At 39.1% G+C, this 21,494-nt stretch overlaps 3 protein-coding genes and 1 long non-coding RNA gene across 4 annotated transcripts; 3 read left to right on the forward strand and 1 right to left on the reverse strand.

Moving 5' to 3' along the window:
* Window positions 1-2,095: 2,095 nt before the first annotated feature.
* On the forward strand, window positions 2,096-4,400 carry LOC146667556 (uncharacterized). Its single transcript, XM_085408866.1, has 2 exons — window positions 2,096-2,147; window positions 3,373-4,400. The coding sequence occupies exons 1-2, from the start codon at window positions 2,096-2,098 to the stop codon at window positions 4,398-4,400; spliced, it is 1,080 nt and encodes a 359-aa protein (XP_085264992.1).
* An 8,590-nt stretch (window positions 4,401-12,990) lies between these two features.
* LOC146667557 (uncharacterized) lies at window positions 12,991-14,399 on the reverse strand. Its single transcript, XM_085408778.1, has 2 exons — window positions 14,342-14,399; window positions 12,991-13,730 (listed from the first exon to the last, which is right to left on the reverse strand). Exons 1-2 carry the CDS (start codon window positions 14,397-14,399, stop codon window positions 12,991-12,993), a joined length of 798 nt encoding a protein of 265 aa, XP_085264904.1.
* Window positions 14,400-17,540: 3,141 nt separating this feature from the next.
* LOC146667558 (uncharacterized) lies at window positions 17,541-19,227 on the forward strand. The gene is made up of 3 exons (XR_014912080.1): window positions 17,541-17,963; window positions 18,774-19,011; window positions 19,109-19,227. It is a non-coding gene; the product is annotated as an uncharacterized LOC146667558 (long non-coding RNA).
* Window positions 19,228-19,508: 281 nt separating this feature from the next.
* Window positions 19,509-20,252, forward strand: LOC146667559 (uncharacterized). Its single transcript, XM_085408780.1, has 3 exons — window positions 19,509-19,626; window positions 19,740-19,912; window positions 20,076-20,252. Exons 1-3 carry the CDS (start codon window positions 19,509-19,511, stop codon window positions 20,103-20,105), a joined length of 321 nt encoding a protein of 106 aa, XP_085264906.1. The 3' UTR covers window positions 20,106-20,252.
* Window positions 20,253-21,494: the final 1,242 nt, after the last annotated feature.

Below are 21,494 nucleotides of genomic sequence, written 5' to 3' on the forward strand. Positions count from 1 at the left end.
ATGTGGTAACCAATTCTTTGAAAGATGGCTGTTCTACCACTGCAAATGGCTGTAGACCCTCACATATGAAATTGATGACAAGCATGTCAACAGTTGCTTGTGGAACATGTTTGTTTGCAGCGCTCAACATCAGGTCTGGTAACTTGGCTTGTGTATTTGCTGAGAGCTTGTTTGGTGTGGCTGTGGTCTTTCGCTGACGAGATGTTGATGCCACAGTGATATTGTACTGCTCAATCTTCGATGGATGTTTCCTCTGTAGAGATAAATATTATCACACGTCAGGTTCATACATTACTTCATAACATCACTGTGATTAACACTACAGGAAAACACATTTTTAAAACATCATTCAACTAGACATGAGCTAATCTTTGATTGTTTAGCATAGTATAAAAGAGTGGTGAATTTGGTCAAATCTTGCAGATATATTGCTGTATTTATTTACAAATGTAAACCAATTTTGAACGATCATTGCAAAAAACATGAATTTCTGTATACATTCCAAGTTCTGTAATCTGTATACTATTTATAAAAAGAGTATCGACCAATGTATCAGTATCTAAATTTTTAACTCCTTTTTATCAGTATCACCCTAAAGTTTTCAGTATTAGTCAGGTTCTAAAAATACTAAGAGAGCAAAATATGTGTATATAGCAAATGTAATTTAAGAAAAGGGATCACATACACAAAAATGCTGCCCATACAGCTAACAAATAAAAACAATCCACATTATGTTCTTTGAAAAATATATCATATCGGGAAACATATAACCCTACTGATTAAGAGCCACGTCACTATGATAGACCTATATCAGGCCAATGATCCTGATCAACTGATCCATCAATCGGGCTCTGGTACATGTCAGCTGAGAGCTGGAAGATTAATTTGAGATGCAGCTCAGCACTGTGTTCAAGTTTTGTTTTTATTTTTTATATAGGCCAGCTGATTGTAGGCCTGTGTGTTTTAAATGACTACAAATTTAATTTATTGTAATGACGGTGGTTATCCAAATAATAAGCTAAAACATTCCTACGAATTTAGCTGTTCAGTGGTGACGCACGAATCCTACTTCCGGGTCTAAAGTAGTCTGCGTTTAATATGGCTTTTGTGTTGTTAACATGTTTAATGCTATGTATTTTCTTCTATTTGATCTCAAAAAGCTCCTAAAACAGTCAGTGATCACTGTTGACCTCCCTCGGCTTTTATTACCGCTAATCATTTATTTAAGCTCAGTTTTTAAAACCTTAGTATGTAACTACAGCCCAGCCCATGCAGCAGTATATGAATGACTAACCTCGTATTGTGGATGGATTATCTCAGCATCCTGCCATGCGATTACATTTGTTCCTGATCACTGAGAACACTCACATTAACGTTTATGGAGTGGAAAAAAGTTAGCTTGTTTATATTATGCTAACATAGCTGTGTCGCTAGCGGTCACGTAGCACATCATTATATACCAGCTAGCCAAACTTCAGTAACCCTACAAACGTCACTGCTGTTTAGTTTTCTGTCTTCATTTATGCTGGAAGTGATAGCAGAGCTGTACGTTTGAATTTGTTTCCAAAACCCTGCAGTCAGGACATGCTATATTGTATTTAGATAGAAGCTAGCGAGCTAACGCCCTGCTAACTTCTAACTCTGTTAAATGTCATAAATTCCGTTTTCATGGATGCCTGGATGTTAAACTCAATTGTTACACCTGGTAGAGCAGAACGCTGATCATTTTATTAAAGATGAAAGACTTTAGACAGTTTTTCAACTCTCAGTAATGCCATAGTGATCGTTTGATATATGGACCTGCAGCGGAGTTTAGACCCAGACAGGCTAGTGAGGTCAGACTGAACAACCGGATAGTTCTATCACGTGCACGTGTACACGTTGACAACCGTAACCATGGCCGCCGAGGGTATATAAATGCTTCACAAGGTTCCAAACGTCTGTTTACACTTGCTCGTGGACTTGTTTCGACCTGCTCCAACCTCAGCCTGTGGAAAGCTAAGTTTTGCAAACTATTTCACTAAAAGCGGATATAACTTGAGAGCAGAACAAGTACTTCATCGTTTGTACTTGTTTTTGTTTTTCAAGTTTGAAGATGGCTCGCCGTGGACCCGGACTCCCCGACCGTCACCTGGACTTCGCTGCAGGTAAGTGTGAAAATTTCTTTAAATGTAAATTACTGTAATAATTTAACAAGTTCCAGTGTGAATATCAAGTTTTAACGTGATCAAATATGTGTATTCAAGATTGTTTCCCGTAAATTGTTTGTATGTTTAAAATTTTCCGGGAGAGGTGTAGAAATTATTAACGACTGGTGTATGAATATGAAAAAAAGGTGTTTCTTTGATTTGAAGGCTTCAAATTTGACACTTTTCTTTAAAATGAAATGGTTAAAAATAGCTTAATGGACTAAAATTTGTAAAATGCCCAAAAATCAGTTTCTGTGGTAACGGCATCTTCAAGATGTCATGGCGGGGTCAGAACACGCAGGCGTAAACACACAGATCCAGGTCCCCTCCTGACATCCTTTTCTTCTCCGGATCAAAGGCTTTATTGACATAAACTATATTTTTTCTCTGCTGCAAAACACAAAGATAAAAAAATACAAATAAAATAATATCAAAAGAATATGAAAACAGTAGTAATAATGGCATTAAGACCTATCTTCTGTTACGGTAATGCTTTTAACCTTATTAGATAGCAGAGAGAGATATTGTACACAGGGATATTTACACAGGGATAGCATGTTTACCACAGATTAGATGTATCTGTCCTCACGGCACATTTCTAAATATGTGGATTCTGAGTTAAGAGTTTCTGTTTGTTTGTTTGTTTGTTTGTTTGTTTGTTTTTGACTTGACCATCATTTTCAGACATACCTGCAGAGCTTTGTGTGTGCAATTCTTACTCTTGCCAAGGAGGTTGTGCTTTTATTTAAAAAAAAAAAAAAAAATATATATATATATATATATATATATATATATATATATATATATATATATGTATGTGTATATATATATATATGTATGTGTATATATATATATATGTATGTGTATATATATATATATGTATGTGTATATATATATATATGTATGTGTATATATATATATATATATATGTGTGTATATGTATGTATGTGTGTATATATATATATATATATGTATGTGTATATATATATATATATGTATGTGTATATATATATATATGTGTGTATATATATATATATATATATATGTATGTGTATATGTATATATATAATGTGTGTGTGTGTGTGTGTATATATATATATGTGTGTATATATATATGTATATATATGTGTATGTATATATATATTACATTCCTAATGTTATTTTAAAAATTGTTTCCTCACAGGGCGTCTTGACTATGTGGTTGAACGCCCTGCAGAAGCTCAGGACACTGATACCCAGCGTATCAGCGAAGGTGAGTATGGTGAGTATTTTATCCCTCTCTCACCCTCACCTTCTTCTCATGAAGCATCAGATGCAGATGACGGTGAACAGCAAGGTGAGTATGGTAGGTATTTTATCCCTCTCTCACCCTCACCCTCTTCTCATGAAGCACCAGATGCTGATGACGGTGAACAGCAAGGTGAGTATGGTGAGTACCGCCCCTACTTACCTGTAGATGATGAAGAGGTGAGTGAACAGACTGACAGTTCATCTGACTGGAACGACTCAGAAGAGTGGGGGGATTGGCTTAGCGATGACTCTGGGTATGACACCATGGATGAGAGAGATGATTCCCCTCTCATCCGGGAGCACCCTCCAGAGCCGTTTTGGCACGATTGGCAACGTCCTATTGCTCCAGGTGCTGCCCCCATCGCCATGCCGCCTTTCGGCCAGGCCAATGCCCCACTCTTCCCTCGAGTTGTTGCCCCAGTTGGTGATCCGCCAGCTGCTCCTCCCCCAGCTGCTCCCTCTGCTGCTCCCTCAGCTGCTCCCTCTGCTTCTTCCTCTGCTGCTCCCTCTGCTGCTCCTTCCTCTTCTGCTCCCTCTGCTGCTCCTTCCTCTTCTGCTCCCTCTGCTGCTCCTTCCTCAGCTACTCCCTCTGCTGCTCCTTCCTCAGCTACTCCCTCTGCTGCTCCTTCCTCAGCTACTCCCTCTGCTGCTTCTTCCTCAGCTGCTCTCTCTGCTGCTTCTTCCTCAGCTGCTCCTCCCTCAGCTGCTCCCTCTGCTGCTTCTTCCTCAGCTGATCTCTCTGCTGCTCCTTCCTCAGAAAAGAGAAGCAGAGAAGACATCTGCACCGAAGAGGTAAGTGCAAAGAGGTGCAAGGTGAGTGACCAGTTTGATGCCCCTTCAACATCCTCAGGTAGTTTTGGAGTCAGACGTTTCTGGGAGAGGCTTTTTAACCTTTCCCTTGATGACAGTGACTCTGATTAGTTTATGTTAGAATGTGTTTTTAAACTTTGCCTTTGTGTTTTTATAGATATAAGAACATCTGACTTGCACATGTGAAATGTATTGTTTTTTTCTTGAATAATATATGTTTTTCCCAAGCCCTAATTCACCATGCAGGACAAAGGTAAGTCTGTACTTAATCTCAACACAAATAAGTAGAAAAGGTTTAAAAATGATGCAGTGAACTGACTGTAGTCTCTTGTTTTTACATAAGGTATAGCCTGTGGCTAAGAATTCAACACTTCAGACACTCAATGTCCAAGATGGAGCAAACACCCCACCCAGAAGACAGCCTTACCCCGACCAACCCGATGAGAAGGATGGATGACCAAGTGAAAAACGGGAGAGTGGTGCTGTGTTCCAACTATGTAAGTTATCACCTCACGTTGACAACAAACTGTATTGAAGACAAAATTCTTCCAATAGTTGGTATAAATCATCATCCTATGTCAGCAGCACTGTAGGTTTAGCTTTATTTATATTTTTCATGTGTATACGTTGGGTTTAAAATTGCTTTTTAACTACATACTGCAGCTACCAACAATGAAAATGCTGTTTTGTGTTAAAATGACGTCTTTCTCGTGTTATTACTTTGCAGGGCAGCTGAGAGTGGACAGAGCTGCACAGAGGACCAAAGATCCACTCTCAGCACTTCATACCTGACTGGCCACAGCACCAACCCTCCTCACCCAGGGAGGTAGTTGTTTTCTTAATAGGTTCTTTGGAACATCATTGCAACCTGTCAGCTTTTTATTGAGGATTTAGAAAGTTGCTGGTGGCCCGAGTGTGTAGAGTGGGGTGTTGTTTTTGTCACATGGTGAAAGTGACCTCATGGGGAGCAAAGAGAACAACTGAACAATTTGGGGATTCACAGACTTTCGTAATCGCTAAAAACAATTAATAAAAATTGTTCTGTGTGAACTAAAAGCTCAAATATAAACCATCCTGACACTGACACAAATGATCTGCTGTTTATAAGCAGGACAGTGTTTTCATGAGCCTAGATGAAGCTAATTTGCATGAGTTTAACCTGCTGGTCAAAAACTTGCATGACTCTGATATCACTCTAACTTTCTTCTGTTTATTTATTCATTTTTGCTAATTGTAGTAGATTAATATGTTCACCAACTGATTGTTGGCCTGAATGTTTGAATGTTTGCAGTTTCAGGTCCTACTGATCAGTTTTAAGTACTGTAGAAAGTGAGCAGCAATTTAATCAAGTCCTGGGATGAAATGGGACAAAAGGGTAATGTGACAGCCACATTAGTTCCCTTCCCTCGTTTAACAATGTGTAAGCAGACTGCTTTAACCTGCAATTTACTGCATGTTGTTAGGCTGCATGGTACAACCACAGTCTGCTAACCACCCGTGGTGATCGAAGGTTTTGAGGTCTTGCTTGAGCTACTGATGAAGTTTTATCAAAGCTTGTTAAGTTTCCCAACCACATTTTATCCTGATGGTCCAAGGCTTACATCTTTATGCTCACAGACGTACTTCTGTAATTAATCAGTGACCGATTTATTACTTTAAGTTACAGTGTGAGGGGCATTAATGAACATAAATCAGATTTAACTGGATTATGTGTTTAGGTCAAGAGACACAGACCTTCATCTTTAAGAGGCTCTTCTTGAATGTCTAATCACGATGTTTGTGTTTGTCTGCAGCATCACTGCAGCAGAGAGGGTATAACACAAGGCCACAGTCATGTGGTATTCTGTCCTGCTATTAAGTGAATAAAATACTGAAAAAAACATCTAGACACTAAATACAGTCACTGTCCACTTCATTAGTTACACCTGCCAGTACTGTTTTGGACCTTCTTTCACCTTCAGAACTGCCTTAATTCTTTGTGGCACAGATTCAACAAAGACCTGGAAACATTCCTCACAGATTTAGTTTCATATTGATATGATAGCATCACACAGTTGCTTCAGGTTTGTCGGCTGTGCATCCATGTTGCAAATCTTCTGATCCACCACATGCCAAAGATAATCTGCTGGATTGACATCCGTTATGAGTATACTGTGGTCATAAAACGATGGACATGGTCAGCAGCACAGCTCAGAGAGCTTGTACCTCTGGAAAGGCCACCTGAAGTTTTCACCAGCGAGTTAGAAAAGAACAGAGGGTTCCTCAAACAGTGTTTCCTAGTGTTTCATCAACAAAGTAGAACTTATTCTTCAGACTGTGCAAAATTTGCTTTCATGGTTATCCTGCTGCGAGGGTGAGCTCTGAGATGGGCCGAAGCCATGCTGAAACCAAACCCAAATTTCATTGCAAAGTGTTTATGACAAAGGATTTAGCTGATGCTGCGGGCAATAGGCTGTTTACCCTTAACCAAAGTGAGAGGAGGTTTAGCTCTTTATCTCACACCTCATCGTCCTTATGACTGCTCCATTGACTCGCTTACTGGTCCTCCTTCACCTTCCAGTAATCAGTATAATTTTTAAACCCAAATGGGTCGTTTCGGTTATTTGAAAATAGCATTTTCAGCAAACACACCAGGAGTCTTTCAGGCCCTAGTCAATGACATCCTTTGTGACTTCATCATCCACATTTTCTTTATTTCAACAATATTCTTAACTTCTCCCAGTTGTTTTATACCTGTCAAGTCCTTCTCAAATGTCTCCTAGAAAAAAACATCTCAATTTAAAAGGTGAGAAATGTATGGAAGCCCGTTTCCGCCACTAAAAAAAAAAAAAAAAAAAGCTAGTATCCATAACTCGAAATTTCGAGTTATTTTCTCGAAATTTCGAGAAATATAACTCAAAATTTCGAGTTAGCTCTGCCAATCAAAAATATACGTGAATGCGGTCGCTTTCTTGTTACCCGGAAGCATATTACGCAGGACCGCGCACTCAAAAACGGATCCCAAAAAATTAAAGTATGTTTGCTGATAGTAACACCATGTGATTCAGCTAATAACACAGGGATTTCATCATTTGTGAAGCCAGGCTGAAAACACTCAGCAATCTGTGCATTCACGACTGGATGTAATACCGGTAGCTTAGCTGTAGCATTTGTAGCTGAGGGCTTCAGCTTCCGGGTAACATGGAAATGACGTCATTCACGTAGATTACTGATTGGCAGCACTAACTCGAAATTTCGAGTTGCTTTTCTCAAAATTTTGAGTTAATATGTCGAAATTTCGAGAAAATAACTCGAAATTTTGAGTTATGGATCCTTTTTTTTTTTTTTAGTGGCGGAAACGGGCTTCCATAGAATGTGAATTTCTTAGAGCAGATTTTAAATAAATGGAGACAAAAGAGGCTGGCTGAAGTGAATAACTAAATCACTTTGGAGGTCACACTCTTGATGCGGTCTGTCTTCAGTGATCGAGGCCTGTGCCTTGTTGAACCTCTGTGCACATCTGTCTGTGGAGGCGGGATCAGGGAAAAGAAGTTGCTACATGAAATTAGGATCTTCAGCTGGACTAATGCTGAGTGTAGCTGAATGTATGGGCATCTTTCAGGACTGTACAAATCCACAAATATGGATTATTTATAAACAGCTTAGTGTTTATACATAAAGGAACCAAAAGTTCACATCTATAGCTTTAAATTTGGACAAATCTGTCAACACAACCATCATGAATAGAATAAAATACAAACAAACACTGAAACTAATGAAAAATTATACATGATATATGAACTGTGGAACCTAACTGAAAAATAAAATTCAGAATAAACAAACTCACACATTATATGAAAGGTATAAACTGATTTGCAGGCTCACTATGCTGCACTGCCCCCGTGTGGTCACAACGAAACACAACAGCTTCTCATTTTCTTTTCCTCACTAGGCGCTGCTGAAAGTGTAATTTGAATTATCCCTTCACTAAAAACAAAAAACTAAAATACAAATAATCACATTTCATCATTCTTAATGATCTCATTATCAGTTTCTATTATCCATCTACATTCTTACTGACTCGTCTCACATCCACCCTCTCTACTCAGCATCCTCCAGTTTTTATTTTTCTTTCCTTCCAGAAGAATCAGTCAATATAATCTGTCATCACCAATAAAATCCTGAAAGTTTATATAAGAAGGACTTAGAAAATATCTTGTGTAGTATTTTGCAAGACAATCCAGCAGTTTTTAAATGATGAATTCATTTATTAATGGAATAAAGTTATCCAAACGTGCCTGGCCTACTATGAGAAAGAGGCTCAGGTTAACTGGCTTATTGTCAGCGGCCACTTTAGCTGGTTGTTGTAAAATCTGTGGGGAGCAGAAAACATCAGCCGTTAATCAGTCTTTCATTTTATTAAAATGAAACAGTTGATTTCTCAGTGCCACAGACACTATCATACTGTACAGGCACTCATAATAAGGCTTCAGTTCTCTGAGATGAGACGGTTTGTATGAACTAAACCACGAGAAACAAAGTTTATCTGGACAAACTGACAGACAAAAGATTAACAAGCAACCTGACAATTAATAACAATATGAGACAATATAAGTTCTAGTCACTTGTTTTCTTTATTATATATTTAAAAAGAGGAGATGTTGAGTAATACATTCTTACATTTATGCAGCACTATGATCACACCAAAACGCAACAGGTTCTGAACATTGATCATTTCCTGAACTTTGACCTCAGTACTTGTTGCTGAAAGTAATCTTAAAGTACTTTTTTATCATCATGTCAGGGAAGCTTTGAATCAAGTTTACAAATACAAAAAATATATAAAACTATCAATTGACTAACTAACTAAACAGACTTTTCTTCCCTGGCTGATGTTATTTTCAGTAAAACATTAACCAACACTTGTTACCTGTTATTACAGGTTATACAGCTGTTATACAGTTTTACAGATGTTAGGATTTTGCATCTTAATAAAAACATTCTAGTGTAATTTGTGTAATACATCATTGGTATTTACCTCATTTTAAAGCCTGACAAGGACTAGATTATATGATTTACATCCTGATATGTTAAATTCTAGAAACCTGTCCTTAGTTAAATGCAGGAGTGAAGTAAATGTACAGATTTATTCCACCACTGTCAGCATCTCAGAGACACAGCAACATTAACTGTTAAAGGAAAAATCTTCTTTTCCCCCACTGTCTGTGAAATCTATGATCTGTCCCTGTGTCTTTGTAAACGTGACTCTACAGAGAGGCAGGGAGAGTATGTGGTGTGTGTTTAATGCTCACACACTAGCTGTAGACTCTCCACTAAAGCTTGTGTAGCTGACAGTGATGGGATTTCCGGCTCTTTTTAGAGAACCGGCTCTTTCGGTTCGGCTCACTAAAAAGAGCCGGCTCTTTCGGCTCCAAAAAGGCTCTTCAGGTTGTTTTGTTGCTTTAATTAATTTATTATTAACAACAATATAAAATTATGCACAAAAGGAATTACTAATGTAAAAAAAAAAGTGGTTTTATTTTTATATGTTTATATATAAATATATGCGGTGGCCCCCAGAGACAAAACACATACAAACTCCAAAACACATTTCTAGCATGAACTGAACTTCCAAAACAGAGCTACCTAGATCACTTAAATTACACAATTGAAAGCATGAAACCATATGTGTATTGTTTGTGTATTTATACACAAGCATTCATAGTCAAATAATTTTTTAAAAAAAAGTTCATTTACCTGTTACTACCACACACCAAATCCGGTCGTTGGTACTTGCTGGCTTGTGTAGCCACTAGGTAACAAAAGTTCAACACTGCGCCCTAGCATCCTGGAGCACTTCTGTTGTGTTTTGTACGTGTTTTGAGTTTTTATGTGCTTTGGAGTTTGTACGTGTTTTTACATGTTTTGGAGTTTTTACGTGTTTTTTAGTTTTTACATGCTTTGGAGTTTGTACGTGATTTGGAGTTTGTACGTGTTTTTACGTGTTTTGGAGTTTTTACGTGTTTTGGAGTTTGTACGTGTTTTTACATGTTTTGGAGTTTGTACGTGTTTTTACGTGTTTTGGAGTTTTTGCATGTTTTGGAGTTTGTACGTGATTTGGAGTTTGTATGTGCTTTGTCTATAGGGGCCACCGTAAATATACTTTTATTTATTCACTCCACATAAAATGTAATAAATAAATCATATAATACAAAAACCAACTATTCACATTTCAACTTTTAACTATTTAAATTTTCAGCTTTTTCCTTTTACAAATTTAAAGTGAAACAACACAAAACACTGCAAGCCACAACACAATTAAATATAAATTATAATATGAAAACAAAAAGAAGATGCACATTCTCTGTCATATGGACCTGCATGAATAAACTTTCCGAATCCTTTATCATCTGCAACTGAAAATAGTTGTGGATGATTACTATACCTTTCTAATGTGATGTTGTTGTCCCTGGCTCTGTCTCTCCCTCTGGCTCTGTTCGTGTGCTACTGAGTGTAACTACCGCCCCTCCCCCCTCTGCCCAGCTTAAAGCAGGGCTCTAGACTAACTTTTTGACATGGGCGCACTGGTACGGCGTACCGGCACAAAAGTTAGGCGCACTCAAATTTTTCAACCGCATCGTTTAACACCGCAGTTTTACATGTGCACTTTCTTTGGGGGGGGGGGTAGTCCATACAGACAATATTCATTTCTAAATTATTAACTAACAAACTTGTGCTTAAATTGCTTTGTCAATATTGTAGAAGATGTTAAACTTAATCATCATCTTGGCCTGACAACCTGTTTGCTGTTGCATGCTGCTGAAAGGCAGTGGGGAGAGGGGACGCTTGGGCAGTGCATTTATTGCAGCATACAATGTGTTTTCTGGATACATTGTGCTTTTTCAGCATTCAAAGATTGATGGCACCGTGTCAGAGCACTGGCTATGAATTTCAGACGAATCAGGCCTTAACTAAACACAAAAGTTATCAATAGTTCTTTTCATCTTTTCTTATTACCCACAGCTACATCCACTCTGTTGGGCCTAGGCTGCTCACTAGGGCTGCGTATCATCAGTGATTTCAATAATCCATTTGATTCCGGTTTCTCAAAGTCCTGATTCGATTCAATTTAGCCTCAGACAGTCAGAAATATTATAATTCTGATACTTTATCAGTACTGATACATGTGAGACTTCATCAGAATTGTGAACATCAAAGTAACTGAGAATAAAACACAGAAAAACATGAAGGAGATTTTCCTGGTCTGGCTTTTTATAGCAGATAACCTTAAAAATATTCTACAATATTCTGCAATTTTGAATAATTTTAAAAAGTTTAAATTTCTTCAGTGTTGAACAGCAGAAATTAGGCTTTCTTGTCAGAGGTCATTTAAGTGAAAAAAGAAAAGAAAAAGACAGTGGCCGACAGCGGTGTGAACTAGTGATGGGATTTCCGGCTCTTTTTAGTGAGCCGGCTCACTAAAAAGCCGGCTCTTTCGGCTCCGAACCGGCTCTTCAGATTGTTTTGTTGCTTTAATTAATTTATTATTAACAATAATATAAAATTATGCACAAAAGGAATTACTAACGTAAAAAAAGTGGTTTTATTTATATATGTTTATATATAAATATATGCGGTGTCACCTAGAGACAAAACACGTACAAACTCCAACACACATTTCTAGCATGAACTGAACTTCCAAAGCAAAGCTACTAGATCACTTAAATTACACAATTGAAAGCATGTATGTATTGTTTGTGTATTCATACACAAGCACTCATATATATTCAAATAATTTAAAAAAAAGTTCATTTACCTGTTACTACCACACATCAAATCCGGTCGTTGGTACTTGCTGGCTTGTGTAGCCACAAGATAACAAAACCTCAACACTGCGCCCAGCATCCTGGAGCACTTCTGTTGTCTTTTGTACGTGTTTTGAGTTTTTATATGCTTCTAAGTTTTTACGTGCTTATGAGTTTTTACGTGTTTTGGAGTTTTTACGTGTTTTGGAGTTTGTACATGCTTCAGAGTTCGTACGTGATTTGAAGTTTATATGTGCTTCGTCTCTAGGGGCCACCGTAAATATACTTTTATTTATTCACTCCACATAAAATGTAATAAATAAATCATATAATACAAAAACCAACTATTCACATTTCAACTTTTAACTATTTAAATTTTCAGCTTTTTCCTTTTACAAATTTAAAGTGAAAACAACACAAAACACTGCAAACCACAACACAATTAAATATAAATTAAAATATGAAAACATAAAGAAGATGCATATTCTCTGTCATATGGGCCTGCATGAATAAACTTTCTGAATCCTTTATCATCTGCAACCGAAAATAGTTGTGGATGATTACTATACCTTTCTAATGTGATGTTGTTGTCCCTGGCTCTCTTTCTCTCTCTCTCCCTCTGGCTCTGTTCCTGTGCTACTGAGTATAACTACCGCCCCTCCCCCCTCTGCCCAGCGTAAAGCACAAGGCTCACGTGCAGAGTGAAGCGGAAAAAAAGTGCGAGAGAGAGAGAGAGGGTGAGAGAAAAAAAAACCCCACGTGACGGCTCGCGATAAGGAGCCGGCTCGCGTCGTTCACGTCAAAGAGCCGGCTCTAAGAGCCATTTCGTTCGCGAAAAAATGGTCAGCCCATAGGGTCAGGAATAATGACTGTTATGCCAACCTTATAGTAAGAAGCAATTAATACTACAGATATTTTTATGCCTTTAACTGACCCCTCTGAGTAAATCTTTTCCCACAGGTGCCACAACAATGTGGCTTATCACCTGTGTGAATTTGCATGTGTATCTTCAACTGATTCCTCTGAGTAAATCTTTTCCCACAGGTGCCACAACAATGTGGCTTCTCAACTGTGTGAATTCGAATGTGTCTGTTTAACTGACCCCTCTGAGTAAATCTTTTCCCACAGGTGCCACAACAATGTGGTTTCTCACCTGTGTGAATTCGCATGTGTCTAGTCAACTTTGACTTCCAAAAAAATCTTTTGCGAAAGGTTCTGCAAGAACGTGGCTTGTCACGTGTGTGAATTTGCATATGTCGACTCAGTGTTTCTGACCTGTAAAATCTTTTCCCACAGGTGCTACATAAATGTGCTGTCTCGGAATTTTGAACACTCAGGCCTGATACGATTTGCGCTGAGTTTATACTGTGTGAATTATCATCCTTTCTTTCGTCCTGATCTGTGTCAGGAGAGTTGTGAGAATGGAGCTGGTCATTGCTTGGTTCTGGTTCACTGTGATCACTTTCTTCACGAGCAGGAAAAGTTTCAGTCTCCTGCTTTAGAACAACCGTTTTTTCCACTTCAGTGGTACGGAATTCCTCCTCTTCCTCTTTAATCTGTGAAGGATCCTCCTGGTGTAGACTGGAATTCTTCTCCTGGTTACAGACCTGCTGATTTGTGAGCCCATCCTCGTCCTTACAGTCATGTTGTGGAAAATCTGAAGGGACATATCAAAAAAACATACATTTGAGAAATTACAAGGTAAGCTTAACCATTAGCAGGTCTCTACATGGTAAGCATATGGCTTAGATATACCTATGAAGGCATGTTGTGGGGAGAAACAGTTTTGCTGCTTATGTGAAAACCATTTTGGCTGCTCATTTACAAATTCTACAAATAATATAAACAGATTATCTAGGATGAGAAAATAAAGACGATATATAATCAAACAAAAGCACAAAGTGGTATCTCTTAAATTTTGTTATCAAAGTGCACAAAACATTTAAAAGTTCACTTAAAATTATTCAAAAACTTTACAGGACACTCACTTCAGGATTTATTTATTTATTGCTTAGATTAACTATTCATTGCCTTAAAGTTGGGGAGAATGGGAGGTAGAGCCTTCAGCTGTCAGGTCCCTCTTCTGTGGAAAAAGCTGCCAGTTTGGATTCGGAAAACAAACACTCTCTCTTTAAAAAGAAAAAGAAAAAAAAATATTGGGCTTAAAATTTTCATTTTTGATAAAGCATACATTTATGGCTGGATCAGGTGGCCCTGATTAGGCTCATTGAGATTTAAACTGGGTGAGAGAACAGATCTTTCTTATACCTGGGGGTATAGAGTTCCACAGCCTGGGAGCAGAACAGCTAAAAGCTCTGCTTCCCATCGTGGTGAGGCGGAAGGAAGGCACAGAAAGCTGGATAGAAGAAGAAGATCGAAGTGCGCGGACAGAAAAGGTAGTGCGTAACAGGTCAGAAAGGTAAGGAGGTGCGAGGTTATGAATGGCCTTGAAGGTGAGCAGAAGAAGCTTGTGGAATATCCAGAATTTCACTGGGAGTCAGTGAAGTTCCTGAAGAACTGAAGTGATGTGCTGGTAGGAGGGAGTTCTGGTGATAATGCGAGCAGCAGAGTTCTGAACCAGTTGAATCTTATGGAGGGATTTTTGGGGGAGACCATGCAAGAGAGAGTTGCAGTAGTCAATGCGGGAAGTAACAAGACTGGGCAAGAATGGATGTAGACTGGGTGACAAGAGAAGGACGAAATCTGTTAATGTTGCGTAGATGGAAATAGGCAGAACAGGTGAGATTATTGATGTGAGATTTATAGGAAAGTGAACAGTCTAGGATGACACCAAGGCTCTTAACCTGAGGAGAAGGGAAAACTGTGGAGTTATCGATGGTGAGTCAGAAGTGGTTTGCCTTCAAAAGGTTGGATTTGGTGCCAATAAGGAGGATTTTAGTTTTATCCTTATTGAGCTTCAGAAGGAGTAATAAAGGTAATATTAAAACTAAGAAGCTGCTGCCATTGTTGGAAACTGGAATTGGCTGGGCCACACTATGAATCCTGGGATAGGTTGGGCAGCGAAGGATACACCCGACCCATCCTTCAAATCTGGAAATGAAGGACACGTTTGTCGGCCGCATTTGGAGGAGTCTTTGAATTTGGACAGCCTTCGTCGAGTCGCTGTACCGCAATCGGCCTACAAATGCAGCCTTTGAAGGATTTGATTTCGTGGCTCAAGAGTTGGGAGTTTGCCTTGTAATCGGAAGGTTGCTGGTTCGAGCCCCGGCTTGGACAGTCTCGGCCGTTGTGTCCTTAGGTGAGACACTTCACCCATTGCCTACTGGTGGTGGTCAGAGGGCCCGGTGGCGCCAGTGTCCGGCAGCCTCGCCTCTGTCAGTGCGCCCCAGGGTGGCTGTGGCTACAATGTAGCTTGCCATCCCCAGTGTGTGAATGTGTGGATGACTGGATGTGTAAAGCGCTTTGGGGTCCTTAGGGACTAGTAAAGCGCTATACAAATACAGACCATTTACCATTTGATTTGATAGTTGACGTAATCGTGACTAGTCGACAAGTCGTGGCAGCCCTACCTTACAGTATAAACCCCCTTCAGGACACTGTTGTTGGGATTAGAGTGGGATGCAAAAGTTTGAGCAACCTTGTTAATAGTTGTTATTTTCCTGTATAAATCGTTGTTTGTTACAATAAAAAATTCTCAGTTAAATATATCATATTGCCTGTCCCGTTTGGCTCTTTTGCCATCAGAGTTATTGTCTGAAGGTGAAGAAAGCTGCCCAACGGATTTACTTTACCAAATGGACCATCCCAGCCTTGCCGTAATGGTCTATTTGATTCACCTTTTATTGTTTATTTTATTTTATTTTCACTTGCTAAATACGGGACAGACTTTACTGGGGAAAAGAAAGGGGAGAAAGAAAGAGGGAAAGAAAAATAGCGGGGAAGAGGAATGGTGATAAAGGGCAAAAAACAAAAACCAACAAAATAAGCAGACAAAAAAAAATACATATATCAATCACATGGATCACCTGTTGAGAAAGAAAAATGGCAGTGGTTCCCAAACTTTTTTTGCTGGGCCCCCTTTTGTTTTACAAGAAAAATGTTCACGCTCCCCCGCGTGCACGCACACGCACTAACACATCCTCCAACCACACACACCCATATTTTGCCCCATTGCGGTTTATTTCACACCTCAAACATTTAGTAAACAATTAAGCAAATACAAGTAATCAGCAATAAATTACAGGTAGTAAGAAAATAAACTACCAACTAATTTATGCACCTACATGGGTATTTTTGAAAACGCAGCCGTTTCGTCCACATGTAAACGGCGTTTCGAATCACCAAAACTGAGATTCTTTTAAAACTTCTTTTTTTGCGTTTACGTGTGGACGAGGAATACAGAGTTCATCACGCAACATCAAAGGTATGTGCCTTTTTTCACGTCACGCTGTGCGCCACGTTGTTTACATGAGATGAATTGCAGAATGGTAGATAGAGACGAAATACTGTTAATCTGACTATGCAGGTTTTACACGCAGTTACTGTCCCTCCATTTACAAAGGCAGAGGCGTCACGATGTGATTAATTTACGTGTAGTTGTTTTTTTTCCTCTGTAATAATATTCAACATTGTTATCAATACATTTTTCAAAAAATGCCTCTCTGTGCAAAATAGGTTTAAAAACATAAACAACTGTGGGATACTGTTTGTCCGTGATTTGAATTGGGGGAACAAATCGTGGCAGGATCAGCCTGATATTATTTGTATCCAACTGTAACTTTACTGTATAAAGTATAGTATAGTATGTATATCTCCAAAATGTCAGGAATAGTTAGTCATTACAACAAGTGTTTGTGAACTAAAAATCACGAATATGGGATACTGTTTGTCCGTGATTTAAACACCCCAGCGCTGCTCCCGACGAAGGGAAAAAGCAATTCTGCTGAGGAGACCTACCTTGGCACTTGTGCAGGTGAAGCCAAAGGGAAGATATGCTTCACCATATTCTCTAGTTTCTGGCTTAGAATGAAGTTGGTTTGGAAACATATTCAGCTATGCTTCATCTCCTGCTTTGCGTTTCTGTAGGTGCCCCTGCTAGCAGTGTCCAAGCATTGTTCCCCCCCCCCCCCACCATGGCTCTGCGCACCCCCTAGGGGGCGGGCCCCACACTTTGGGAAGGTCTGATCTATGGGAATATAACAGTAAATACTAAATATTAAACATTATTGTGCAGCACGTAAGATCAACAGCGCACAGTGTGCTTTGAGGTAGGTAGGGATGGGTATCGAAACCCGGTTCTTGTTGAGAACTGGTTCCCACTGTTTCAATTCCTTGGAATTGTGTGCCATTTTTGCAAACGATTCCCTTATCGATTCCAGTCGCCCCGAATGACGTCACCACGTTGCGGAGCGTCGCTTACCTGACAGGAAACATGGTGGCTCAAATGCTCAAAAGTTTGATTATACTTTACGAGAACGGATGACAACAGGGCAACTTGCAATACTTGCAACCCAGATAGCAAGGAGACATTGAACAGATGTTGATTTTCCATCTGAACCATCAGAATCGTCAGGATTGAAATGTCAACACAAAACCAATGTTGAAACAACATTGAAATACTGATGAAACCTGACACTGACATTGAAATAACATTGATTCACTGTTGTTCTGTCATCGTTGATTGTTGATCTATTTATAGTTGACAAGGTGACAACAATCACGTTGAAAAACCATCGATTTATGGTTGAGCGGGAAATTAAAGCTGCTACCACTTGGACTATTCCGCAGCACCCCTATCACATTGGTACATCCCTCCAGGTAACCATTGTCTTGTACAGTAGAGCGGGACATTAGATTTACTCTCAGCGGAATTGACCGGAGAAGGCATCAGTTCATGCACTGCACTGGCCTGCACCACGATTAGTATAAGGTAAGAATGAATGACTTTTGTTCTATTCGTTATTTCCACGGTTGCATTTGAATAACAGTAAAAAAAAACAAAAACAAACTTGTTAATGTAAAGTTTCGGATAAAATGTGGGAGCCCGAAATTGCGTCTACTTTCATCTTACAATCCGGCAACATTGCACTGCAAACAAAGTCTATCAACAAAGAAAACATTTTTGTTTCATACTTTTCCGTTATATTCCCTTACAAAGCTAGCTTTAACGCTTCGAGGGTTCCTTTGTTCTTGCCGTCGCCTCGGCGCTTGACCCAGACTTTCGCTCTGTAGTTGCTTTTTAGCATAGTACTACAAAAAATTGTAAATCTGTGATATATGATTGATAAACGTAAAGGTAACTGTATAAAGGTGTTCAATGACTTTGTTACTTTTAATGATTGGAGAGCACCCGCTTCGATTCGCACTCAATTCAAACTTTACGCTGCACGCTCACCTAACTTGCGTTTGCACCTTTTGTCCACACGTAAACTGCGTTTAGCATTTACGTGTGGACGAGGAAGACGGAGAAAACGCAGCGTCAAAGGTGTGCGCCTATTTTGACGCCACACTGTGCGCCAAGTTTTTGTCTCGGTGCCATGAATTCCTACAATGGCAGACTTAGACAAAATACTGTTAATTTTATTATCTTCAGTGTTTAAATGCTTACATATACGGGTTTGCTTGTAATTGTTGCCTATATACATTTTAAGCTATTATTTATTATTTAGTTCAATCAATAGATCAAGTTTTGTAGTGACTATGAAATATATTGTAATTATCTGTTTCCTGTTTATCCTAGACAGGGCAAAAAAGGACTCCAAATTAAAAAAAGATAAAAATGAAAGACTGGTGCATTGTGCAGTTTAGCACTGGTGGTACAGAAATAGTCCCTAGTTCATGGATAAATGGGGAGAAATTGTCATGGCCTCCATATCCTCCGTGAGACACATTCAGGATCCACGACGCAGTAAAGAGGAGAGTTCATCCTGGTGCAACATGGCTCACCTATGCACCAGTCCGACTTCTAATAAGCCATGGTGGGTATCATCTGGATTGGTGTTGTATAAATGTAACAATAACAAGTTTTTTGTGTCCTAATTTATGTCTGGCCATACATTGTGTTTGTACTTCCAGACACATTTCACGAAGCAGAACGCAGTCTTCAGAAATATCTAAGTGAACACTGTGATATGTCTGACCTTCAGTCCGAAGCTGAAACTCAGACCAGTCATAAAAGAAAGCACAAGCAAAACTTTTTTTATTTCACAAACATATCTTTGATTGCTAAGAATTTATGATCTTGTCTTTTATACATATCTGTGGTGCTTGCATACTGCAATATCACCACATAATATAGTCCAAAAAGTGGAAGCTTGTAAACTTTTTTATAAATGCAAAGCCGTGTACACTTGTGCACTTCAAAAATCCCTTGTATACTGTACCTTCTTGCACATCTCCGTTTCCTGTGTGTGTTGTTATAAATCAAACTGTAACTTTAGGAAAAAATATTCCAAAAGCACATTTGTAATTACTTATGACTGTTTTCAACTTTTTTTTCTTTAGACCAAATCCCCTGTACACATATAGTGACTCAGAGGATGAGCAGCCCACAAAGAAATGGTTTCCCCGGGCCCCTCGAGTGAAAATACCAGGTAATAAAATACTGTCTAGTGTCTTTGTACATATCTGTGTGTGACACAAGGAAACTTTTGATAAGTTGTCTGTATTCTTAAATACTTAAAAAAAATGTATCTTTTTCTGTCAGACCTGACGAGAGCTGTTAACGAACTCCGTGAGGAGGTCAGAGCCATCCGCAATACCGGCTGCAATGAATCGGTAGATGCTGGGGTACTGCCTCTGGATTTGCCCTTGCACAACATTGAGGAGCTAAACAATGCAGAGCCAGCTCTTCAATCACAAGAGGCAAATAAGGCAATGGTAAGTATATAAAGGTTATGTACACTTTGTAACTATAAAGTGTAGTAGCTGTCAGATGTGATTTAAATACATAACAACGGCCTGTTGGTTAAACACACAAGCACTTGCATACACATTTAAGACATGAGACACGCTAATTCCATCTCTTAAAATGTGTCTATAGGTGAGACGCTTTGCCTTGATTGGAGCCTGACGCAGCAGTTAGGGGCAAACTCTATGTCCGAGTTAGTCTTTGCACAAGCAGTGCAGAAATGGCTCCGATACGCCCCAGATTGTTTGGGTGGTGCAGGACGCACATCATGCAAAAAATTACAAACTTCTGTGAATCATATAAACGTAAATAGGAAACTGTCTTTTAATAAAGTATTTAGCAAACGAAACATGCCTATTGACCTTTTTTTGTTTATTTTTTTTCTCTGTTACATCACATGCAATGCTTTCTTATTTTAGGATAATAGTATTGACATGATACATTGTGAGACATTTGGGTTTTTTTTATAAAGGGTGTCCAATTTAAGGAATAAGTACAATTATGTGTTTAGGTGGTTGAAGTATTGATGGAAACATGCAGTAGTTTAGTATTGGTTAAAATACCTATAAAGAAAGGTAGATTTCCAGTCATGATTTAACTGTTGTTTTAATAAAAAGCAAATATGCGAAAGAGGTGGAAAATCAACACCATAGCTCAACAGTGTTTCAATATCAGAATCTGACATTGTTTCAATGTCAACAGTATTAGAAAATACAACGTTGAATCAACGTCAGGTTTCAACATTGATTCAACATCAAAACCTGACGTTGTTTCAACGTTAAAAAAGGGTGCAAGAGTGACGTTAGGTCAACGTCACACTTCAACGTTGAATCAATGACACAGCCTGATATTGACTCAACATTGTTTCAATGTTTCCTTGCTATCTGGGAAAGTAGATATTTCATTTAAGGGAGGAAACACTACGAATATGCAAAAGCATTTGCTCACAAAACACGCAATGACCTTAAATGAATGTCATGTTTTTAATTCCGCTCCGGATTCGTGAATCTCAACCCAGCATGTCCTCTCCCGTTAATGCGGCAGGTAAATAATCAACTAACATTGCATATTATGTTAGCGCGATCTGCCTTATTACAAAACCTGCCATTACTGTGCATTTAGGTGACCATGATGAGAGAGACAGACAGAGTCTGGCTGGCTCAGATGGTAGCAGTTCTTGCTGCAGTCTACCGGTCGCGTCTCCTTTCAGGCCATGATAGACGAATGTCACGAGCAGTGACTAAGTTTGTGGTAAAAGGCTTGCACAGTAGTGATGGGTCGTTCGCGAACGAAATGGCTCTTAGAGCCGGCTCTTTGACGTGAACGACGCGAGCCGGCTCCTTATCGCGAGCCGTCACGTGGGGTTAATTTTTCTCTCACCCTCTCTCTCTCTCTCGCACTTTTTTTCCGCTTCACTCTGCACGTGAGCCTTGTGCTTTACGCTGGGCAGAGGGGGGAGGGGCGGTAGTTATACTCAGTAGCACAGGAACAGAGCCAGAGGGAGAGAGAGAGAAAGAGAGCCAGGGACAACAACATCACATTAGAAAGGTA

This window comes from Rhamphochromis longiceps, linkage group LG6 (assembly GCF_057381845.1).
Source record: "Rhamphochromis longiceps isolate RC_006_pf linkage group LG6, R_longiceps_female_GT1.1, whole genome shotgun sequence".
Lineage (NCBI taxonomy): Eukaryota > Metazoa > Chordata > Actinopteri > Cichliformes > Cichlidae > Rhamphochromis > Rhamphochromis longiceps.